Source organism: Sycon ciliatum, chromosome 13 (assembly GCF_964019385.1).
Source record: "Sycon ciliatum chromosome 13, ocSycCili1.1, whole genome shotgun sequence".
Taxonomy (NCBI): Eukaryota; Metazoa; Porifera; class Calcarea; order Leucosolenida; family Sycettidae; genus Sycon; species Sycon ciliatum.
The window spans coordinates 27692367-27702388 of NC_088655.1; the positions used below are offsets into that span (position 1 = coordinate 27692367).

The 10022-nt window shown below is 45.4% G+C and overlaps 1 protein-coding gene across 2 annotated transcripts; it reads left to right on the forward strand.

Moving 5' to 3' along the window:
- Positions 1 to 1159: 1159 nt before the first annotated feature.
- On the forward strand, positions 1160 to 9321 carry LOC135829932 (uncharacterized). Of its 2 annotated transcripts, XM_065342319.1 has the most exons (5): positions 1160 to 1461; positions 3819 to 4031; positions 5543 to 5827; positions 7672 to 7941; positions 8510 to 9321. In XM_065342319.1, exons 1-5 carry the CDS (start codon positions 1194 to 1196, stop codon positions 8935 to 8937), a joined length of 1464 nt encoding a protein of 487 aa, XP_065198391.1. In that variant the 5' UTR covers positions 1160 to 1193; the 3' UTR covers positions 8938 to 9321. The 2 variants fall into 2 exon arrangements, with proteins under 2 accessions (XP_065198391.1, XP_065198392.1); XM_065342320.1 differs by lacking the exon at positions 7672 to 7941.
- Positions 9322 to 10022: the final 701 nt, after the last annotated feature.

The window sequence follows — 10022 nt, forward strand, 5'->3', positions numbered from 1 at the left end:
TATTTTAATTCGCAAACCAAACGGGCAGATCTGCCCAATGAAAAGGTGGCGAATGCAGATAGAAAGCAGTAATAAATGAAATTGGGGACTGATTTAATTAGGATAGAGATGGAGAAAAACTTAGCCAGCTGATCATCAAACAGGACGTTTGGTACTCTAGGTACTAAGGGTGTGTGGGATCATGCTGGCGCGGAACTGGCGGAGCGTGGAGATGGCACGTATATCGCTGGGTAAGGTGTTCCACAGCTGGGCGCCCCGGAACGCGAGGCAACCCTTGACGAACCTGGTGGAAACTGGCGGTTGGCGCAGACCCATGGTGGAGTGCAACCTAGTTGGGCCAGCTGACGAAGGAACTAGGAGGGCTTGCAGATGAGAACTTGCGTGCCCATTCCGAGACCTCCAGACCAGAGCGATGAACTTCTGCCTGAAGATCTCGGATACTCTGTAGGTGTCCAATTGCAGCAGGAGGGTACGCGCGGAGGTGTGATGCGAGAGTCCGAAAACCGCCCTTGCCGCCCGATTCTGCATGACTTGTAGCCGATCTAATTGGTCGGCAGTAAGAAGCGGGGAAAACGCATTGGATCCGTACATCAGGTCAGACATGATGATCGCTTTAAAGTAGAGAACTCGGCTCTGATGAGTCAAGCAGCGACGCAACCTCCACAGTGCTCCGATCCTCTGGGCCAGTCGAGCGGTGCAGCGCTCAACATGGGGCGTCCATGACAGATCCGAGTCGAGGAGCACTCCAAGATACCTGGCCGCAGTAACGACAGGAATCGGCGTTTCATGACAGTTTACATTGATCGTATGCTGGGGCTGCTGAGGCTGCCTGTTGGGGTATACAGGGATCACGTGGCTCTTGGCTGCATTCAAAATGAGACCACGGGTCTGCAACCAGTCAGCAAGTGCAGAAACCGAGGCCGATAGCGTAGCAGATACCGTGTCCAGGGATGTGCTGCTGCTGATCAGCGCCTGTCTGTCTCTTTGTTGGTCTTTCTGTCTGCCTGCCGTCCGTCCGTCTGTCCATCAGTCCATCCGTCCACCTGTCTGTCTCTCTTTTTCTCTCCTTCTCTCCTTCTCTCTATTGCTGACTGTCTTCTCTCTTGCTTTCTGCTGTATGCTCTCATGTATCCGCAGAACTGAAGGCTAGCCCTAGCCCGTATCTGCTCGTCATTATTGGTGGAGGTACCCACATGCTAACATGTGTCGACAGTAATGGCGCACCAAGTGAACTGCCTGTCAACTGGCATTTCACGTTCTCAGTAGGCCTACCTTCAGTAGGCCCACCTTCTCTATTCAGTTACCATACTACGGGCCAGTATAATGAGAGGATGGTCTTGAACGTCAATCAGAGCATGTATTCTACTTTAACCACAAATCAGGCGACCGTCTATCTGGACTGCTACGTTGGTGCTCCACCGGCGGAATTTCCCACCCTAGATTTTGCCCTGATCGACCTGTGTAAGATCACTAAGGCTTATTATGTGTACTTAGCTGTCTTGCAAAACGTTGTTGTTGTTGTTGCTGCTGCTGCTGCTGCTGTTGTTGTTGTTGTTGTTGTTGAATTCTTTATTCTCACGATGGCACCATCGCCAATAAGAGATACATATATGAGAAGATGAGATTGTGGGTTAAACAGTTGGAAAGTGATTTACATCACTTTGAACTTTACAAGTATGGGAGAGGGTGAGCATTGCAGGAGCGGATTGAGTTAATCAGCAGTGAGCAGTGAGTTGTTGTTGTTGTTGTTGTTGTTGTTGTTGTTGTTGTTGTTGTTGTACTCATTTTTAAAGTCCCCCCACAAACAGGCTACTACCGGGTATGCTTGTCTTACAATCCCATACATCCCGCACACGTCATGAGTGGGACTATTATAATGAAGAAAAAATGCTAGCTATGAAAAGTATGAATGCCGCAGACATCACCACGCAACATGACAATTTGTACAAGGTTTTAGATTGTGTGTTTCCAGAATCGATTTTCAAGCTCCGATCATCAGTGGAAATACGGATGGTGATGATCGGAGCTTGAAAATCGATTCTGGAAACACACAATCTAAAACCTTGAACAAATTGTCATGTTGCGTGGTGATGTCTGCGGCATTCATACATTTCATAGCTATTATTAAACTTTTACCCCCACGTAGATTATAAGAAAAAATGCGGTTTATGTTTTCCCCCGGTTGGATGGAAAAGGGAATAGTCTGAAGAAAGATTTGAATGTCACCACCAGGAGACAAGCTCTGCTTGGGACGGTACCATAAAACAGTAGAAAGGTTTAATCCCACATAATCCGTGTATACTTTACGTATGTGTATCTCAGCCTCCCACGTACAGACGCCCACCCACGTTCCGCCAGAATTTAGGTGAAAATTAGAATGGAGCGCATTATGCAAGCTGTGAGGGTGGTCAGCTGAAAAGATTTCCCAAGCACGAAATCAAAATACTCATTGAGTTTCTAAACACCGTCTTTGACCAAGTTTGGGCCTTTCGCTTCATGCTTTTGTTTGTTCTGCGTGACTAAAAACAAAATTGAGAATGTGGGTCCATTGCATGAACTTTACGTGTATCACCCACGTTCCCGTAATTGTTTTACTAAGTACACAACGCGACAGTGAGGACTTGGAGCGGAGGAAAGACATGGCTTCGAGTCCGTACGGCAGGATGTATAGCCTCTGGCTGAGTCGTGGGCAGGTCAGTGAACAGAGGCGCATCCAAGTGTATAATGCCCTGGTTCTGCCCGTTCTTTTGCATAACTGCGGCGCATGGGGGCTCATGGGGGCACAAGCAGAATCACTTCACGTATTCCACCGGAAGCAGCTCCGACGGCTCATTGGCATAGTCTACCCAGTCAAGATATCGAATACTGGGCTGTACTGAATGCGCCGCCATGGATCGCGCTGACGGGCTATTTTGCAGGAAATGCCAAGGCTGGGCGTGGACGTCCAAGGACATCCATTGCGAAGCGCATCACAAGCGACTTACAGAGAAGGAACATAGACTTGAAACGCAGCAATCCGCTGGATATTGTTAAGGCCATCGCTCTGGACAACCTTAATGGAGACATCTGGTCGAAAATCCATGACGTGGCGTCACAGGTCATCAGTGCACCTTATTAATAATTATCTTGATAATCGAATTTGATCATAGGAGATAGAACAGAAGCGGAACGTATAATTACACCCACATACGGTAATTATATTATTACGCGTGCTGTGGTATTATTTGAAACTCGGATGTTGAGCCATAAATAAAATAATGTAGAAAGGAAAAGAACATATAGATACGAGTTAAGAGTAGCTCGCCATCACCGTAACTGGATACTATACAGTCAGAAAGTGCAATAACTAGGCACAAAACTGACAGAGTACTGAGACATTCGACGTCCTGACACCTAGCTTCAACACATCTCCCTAGCGCTAACCGACGGCCTTCCAACTTGGAAGGTTTAAGGTTATGGAAAGACCAAATAGGGGAAGGCAAGCGCAACGAAAGCGAGCCAAAGCTACAGTCCCAACGGAACAAAGAATGTCGAGTATGCGGTCGAGTCCACCAACTAAACCAGATTTTAAACAGTCATACGTGCACTATCTAGCACTATACTGACAATGAGTACTGATACATTCCCCGGCATGAAAGTCAACCTGAGCACTGCTCGATAGCGCAAACCAACCTCGGCATCATGGTCAAAATCACGCACCAAAAAAAAAAAGATAGAACTATATTGGTCAGCCAAAGGAGAAGAAATCACGGTGTGTTACTTTAACGTCAATTGCCTATCCATGTCCATTATCCTGTGTGCATTTGTCCACAACGTAGATAGGGACCTGTGCCAAGATCCGACGTACTGCGCAATGGACAACTATCCGCTGGGGTCCACGGACTGCAAGAGCAGCATTACCACAGGAGCTACTTTCAGCTGTACCTGCTCGCCAGGCGATGCGGGCGCTCCTTGCAGGGAGGTGCGAGACTGCATGGAGAGTCCAGCAACACCCGTTCTGGAGAGGGACTGCAACCCACGTCATATCACGGGTAAGTTTTTTAGAGGTATCTTAAAGCCTAATTTACGGGCAAAAATTAACACAACGGATTAAAATGCAATAAAACAAAGACTGGAGAAGAAATCAGAAAATGCATGTGTAAAAATTTTAATATAGATTTTTCAAACCCAAACCAAAAAACCTTCAAAATAAAATGAAGGCTTTTATCTTTGGATTTTCGCTGTAGAGTGGTTTCACGTCTATCACATTACCATGCAGGACAGCTACAGTGCTGGCAGCTGAAATCCGATCCCCTGGGCAGTGCGTCCACTTTCTAGCGGCCTCTATTTCGTAGTGTTACAATCCAAGCGGATCTTTGCGATGTTAGCGCACCGCTCAGGGGGTCGGATTGCAGTTGCCAGCGCTGAATGTTGTTTTATATATTTCATTTCGTTGGCTCAACAGGACATAAATTATACTTTTTACAAAGAGGCCCGAAAAACTGATCAAAAAAACAATTGATCATGAGGAGTTAAAAGGGAAAAAAAAGGAGCACACCAAAAACTAGATGAAGTGAGAAAACACAGCAAAAGAAACAGGAAGTTGTACTTCCCTGGTCTTCATTTCTTCTTTGAAACAGGAATTTAGATAATTTATTTCAAAATATATTTCCCTACATTTACAAGTTATCCGTTTGGTCAAACACTAACGATTATTAGCAGGATAATGGTGAGTCAAAATTTGTAGCAATTAGCACAGAACTGACTGATGTTATACTGACATTTAACGACCTGATGCTCAGCGGGGTCACGTCTCGAATGCGCTAACCAGCAGCCTTCCAACTTGCAAGGTTCGATTATTAGAAATACCGTGGGAAAGGGGACGGCGAGCGCACTCAAGACGAAACCAAGCTAAACTTTACTGTGAACTAAGAATGTTAGCTATGACCATATCTTAAGAATGTTAGCTATGACCATATCTTAAGAATGTTAGCTATGACCATATCTTAAGAATGTTAGCTATGACCATATCTTAAGAATGTTAGCTATGACCATATCTTAAGAATGTTAGCTATGACCATATCTTAAGAATGTTAGCTATGACCATATCTTAAGAATGTTAGCTATGACCATATCTTAAGAATGTTAGCTATGACCATATCTTAAGAATGTTAGCTATGACCATATCTTAAGAATGTTAGCTATGACCATATCTTAAGAATGTTAGCTATGACCATATCTTAAGAATGTTAGCTATGACCATATCTTAAGAATGTTAGCTATGACCATATCTTCCTTATAATTGTTAGTGTTTTGACAAAACTGATAACTTTTAAAATTACTCGAACTCGGATGGTGAGCCTATATTATAGTTATGATGAAGAAAGGAGAAGGACAAAATGTTACGAGTTATGACAAACTGTCCACCAACGTAACCAGATCTTATACAGTCAACGAGTGCGACAAAATGGCACAAAATTGCTTGCCACGAGCTAATGATGCAATAAATAAATAAATAAATGAAAAATTCGATTTTCTTTTCCCGTCCTTCTATGCACTGTAGTTCTTAGGATGACGATACCGCATAACAACATCATCAACGGCTCCACCATCAATGTCACTTGTTCCAGCGACATCCCATTCACAGAACAGGTCAATTGGACCGTCCTCCCAGCGCATCCCATGGAGGCCTTGTCGTTCTCTGGACCAATGGGCACCACGCTTACCATCTCACCGATCACGGCCGACGTCGACAGAGACGTAGATGTTCGCCCCGTGTCTGTGGAGTGCAGGGCTAACGTTATGGGCAGATTAGGTCCAGGACTTGGCAATGCTACGCTCCCTATTTGTAAGTACAGTCTATTCCCGACAGTGGCTGTAGCTTAGCTGTATAGTGTCTCATCCTCAGGGTCGTCACAATGCCATTCGAGGCCAAGGGGGTGCTCCTCGCGGAAAAGTTTCAAAAAACCAATCCTACCGCCATCGCGTCCGGACATTTTTATTAATCAGATTGCTATCCCCGTTTGAAATAATGGATGCTTATATTTCTTGTGTTCAAGCACCCCAAGTAGTGTAAGGTTTAAAGCTTCACTGATGTCGATTGAGTAACAGAAACGAGAATAGTTATAGTTCAGAGTAGAGCCTGCACGCTCTCTTCCATTAACACTGCAATAGTTCAACTCATTTCACAATAATCATTCCAACGTTTCAGCAAATTGCCTTCATTAGGTTCACAAGAGAATAGTTATACTGGCGTTGCGTGTTGATAGCATAGCCTGACACTCCGGGTCTCAACAAACTAGCCTTGTGCCTTTGTTGTCTCGTCTACAATGTAGTTAGGCTGATATTGGGCCACGTACTTCATCGTGTTGAGCACTCTCCGTAAGTTGCTCTAGTGTTGCTGCATTACGCATCGGTCGCTATGTGCGTCTAGGGGGCTATGAAGTCGAGACCCTAGGTCGGCGGAGCTCACCACCACCACTGCCACGATTCAGGTTGTGCGTGCTTCCCCTAGCTGCATTTCATGTTTGGCAGTTATGTGGTCATTGTAAAAAATAAAAAATAAAATATTTCGTAGCTTAGTTAACCCTCATTCCATGTTGACTTTTTTTCTACGTTCCCAGTATATTGGGGTACTTTTGGACTCCAGGAACATTTTGCGTAGTATTCTTGCAAACGCTCCATTTTATGGATTTGTTTGGACTGTTTTAACTTCCCATAGACCAATGTTTTGACCAAATTGCATTTGTTGACAGCTCTGAAGTTTGGGAAGAGTGTGTTACTCCCTACATGGGAGCTCGCGGTTTTCCTGCCGACTTGAATTCTCACTTGACTGACTCTAGAGCACGCGAGTAGTCCATCGAACCGTCCGCACGAAGCTCTGAAGTTTGTCGGGATTAGTTGCAAGTTTGCAAGAAAACCACTGAAAACGTTCCTGGGGTCCAAGAGGACCCCCAGTACACTGGGAACGTAGGAAAAAAGTCAACATGGAATGAGGAATTATGGTTGCAGAAGAACATTTGCCTCTTACTTCAGAGGATGTCATCCATGTATTCGGTGACCATGGAGATACCAAAACTATCGCAATAGTTGCAATTCCCTGTGTTCTATATTTACTGGGGTCCATTTGTACCCCGCCCGCATTTTCCGTTATAAAAGTGAAATCAATCCTGAACCTCTAACCCAGATTACTTATTTGAGCACGCGCAGACTGTCTCAGCTGTGCATGACGTTGGCGGATGTATGTCGAGGATGAAACTTGCAAGACCATCAGACAAAACAGTCGAGCCACAATTACAGGACGCACAGCCACATAGATGGTCTACCACTAAAGATTCGAAGATCGATTGGGGTGGAAGGTAAACGAACATGAATTGGGAAGAATCGAACGCCGCAGTACTATAGTACAGTACAGTACTTCGATCAAGACATGGTCGTCGTGTGAAACTGCTGCTTGTTACGGTTGCTTGTTACTGCTGCTTATTTTCCATCTACATTGTCGCAACGCCCACAGAGAAAAGGAAAGAGAGGATTTGTTCAGATTTGCTTTCTTGTTACATTCATCAGTGAATAAACGTAACAATGGAATGGGGAATACTTGAAACTAGTTGAGGAAATTTAGGAAATGCTTATAGTGCAATTAGTCGTCCTTATAGCTATAACAATTTGTTTATTCTTGCTTCTTTTTCACAGTGTACGACGTTTGTGCTGATGCTGATGTGTGTCAACGAGTATTCTTGCATCCACCAGGTTCATCCGACTGCGTTTTTCCAACGTCTGGTACTCCGTTCTGCCGGTGTCGCCAGAACTCTGCCGGGAGAGGCTGCAGGATTGTGGATGGCTGCAGGGGTAATATTAGCTTCGCTGACGCATCGCGTTCATCCTTACTCTTCTCATCGACCCTTTCGTCAGTAAAGGCTCTGGAGTGTATATTTGGAATGGGATGCAGCCTAAACGCAACTGGTAGGTATATTGTACAGTTTTATGAATCTCTCTCCCCGAGTGAATGAACAATATGTATTATACATACACAAAGTACGTTCCACAGCAATACATTACGATGACAACGCCACCACCAATACACCACCACCATTTACACCACAACCAGCACCACCAACAACACCAACAACACCACCAGCTCCAGCACCACCACCACCACCACCACCACCACCACCACCACCACCACCATCACCACCACCACCACCACCACCACCACCACCACCACCACCACCACCACCACCATCACCACGACCACCACAACCACCAGCACCACCACCACCACCACCACCACCACCACCAGCACCAGCACCAGCACCACCACCACCACCACCACCGCCACCACCACCACCACAACCACCACCACCAACACCAACACCAACACCACCACCACCACCACCACGTGTATCCAAATGTATTTATGGGTCACTCCATGCATTTTATGTTTTATCGGTTGTGTAGACAATCAACTGTCACCATCACTCGTATTGATATTTCTCTCTCTCTTCTTTTCTTTGTTCTTTTTCCTGTGCAGCCCTAGTGTTCCAATGTACTGAATCGACCAGTAACACTGTCGCGCCCAACCTCACTATCGCGCCCAACCTCACTATCGTGCCCAGTCTCACTATCGCGCCCAGCCTCACTATCGCGCCCAACCTCACTATCGCGCCCAGTCTCACTATCGCGCCCAGCCTCACTATCGTGCCCAATCTCACTATCGTGCCCAGTAACACTGTCGCGCCCAACCTCACTGTCGCGCCCAACCTCACTGTGGCGCCCAACCTCACTGTCGCGCCCAACCTCACTGTCCTGCCCAACCTCACTGTCATGCCCAGCCGCACTTCGTTGCCAGCAGGAGTGTTCCAATGCAGTGGATCAGCCAGTGACGCTGTCATGGTCAGCTACAGATCGTTGCTAATAGTGATGGTTGGCATGGTGGTCGGCAGACGACTCCTCATCTAACGCGCATCTACCTCAACTTCTCACGGTGTAAAACTTGTACTAGCCTACATTTGCAACTGACCAATCCCCGTGTACATGACCCTCACATACAACAGCATCCCTTTAGATTAGGGTCAGTTTAGGAAGCATCCCCTTTGCTTCTTTTTTTTAGGGAAAAATTAGAGAAAGCCAATTGTGTACTAGCGCTACATGTATATACCGGGGATTAATTTTGCAGCACACATTGTCCAATGCCCTGGTTATACATGTACATATACCGGTTATTGCCTCAATTCCATTGGTTCCCGGTTCGATTTTAAGCCCAAAATGACCTGTAAGTGTACGTTTACTCTTTAGTTCAACAAAAGATTACTCGATTGTACTTGGTCCACAGTACAATGTCACTATTATCAAGAGTCCATAACCCAAGAGTATGCAACTGTGATCATGGGTGACGTAACTTGTCTTCATCACGCTCTGAAAGCATGCATTCAAACCCAAAATGTCTCGTCCGAGCCCATCCGTTTTTGCTCGATTTGTTCCAGTACCTACGCGATCTCTAAATTATGGCGCGTGAACTCCAGTTCCGTACGAAAGTTCATTTCAAACCAGAGGGAAAATGCGGTGTTTGATTTTCCGCAGTGCGCGGAGCCGCGGACTGCAGCTGAATGATGTAATGAAGGCAGCGCGCCGCGCGGTTGGCCCATAGAAAAGAGATCACAGTTGCATACTCTTGGGTTATGGACTCTTGCTATTAAACATGAACATGTGTATGTAAAAGAGGCCTAAAAAACAAAAAAAACAAAAAATTGTATATCTACATGTACATGTTCATGAACATGTAGATCAGGACTAAACTACCCATACATTCATAGCTAAGGGTCACATACCAACGTGTTGCAACATCATCAACTTTTGTATTCTTTTATGTGTTTTACTGCCGTGGTTGGCTTTCTCCCTTGTCTCAGTTTTATTATTTTCGAAGTAGCCGTAATCATGATGTGCCATGAGATAATGATATAAATACAAAGTACAAAATAACTACAAAGACATACCATGGTTGTTTCCTTTTCAATTAGATTTGCTCCATAATGCAGTCACTTCAA

Bases quoted from the DNA above. Each gene is read 5' to 3' on its own strand.
- LOC135829932 (XM_065342319.1), top strand. From the start codon at position 1,194: ATGCTAACATGTGTCGACAGTAATGGCGCACCAAGTGAACTGCCTGTC. The intron at 1,462-3,818 runs GTAAGATCACTA...TCCACAACGTAG, and splicing joins TTTTGCCCTGATCGACCTGT to ATAGGGACCTGTGCCAAGAT. The intron at 4,032-5,542 runs GTAAGTTTTTTA...TATGCACTGTAG, and splicing joins CAACCCACGTCATATCACGG to TTCTTAGGATGACGATACCG.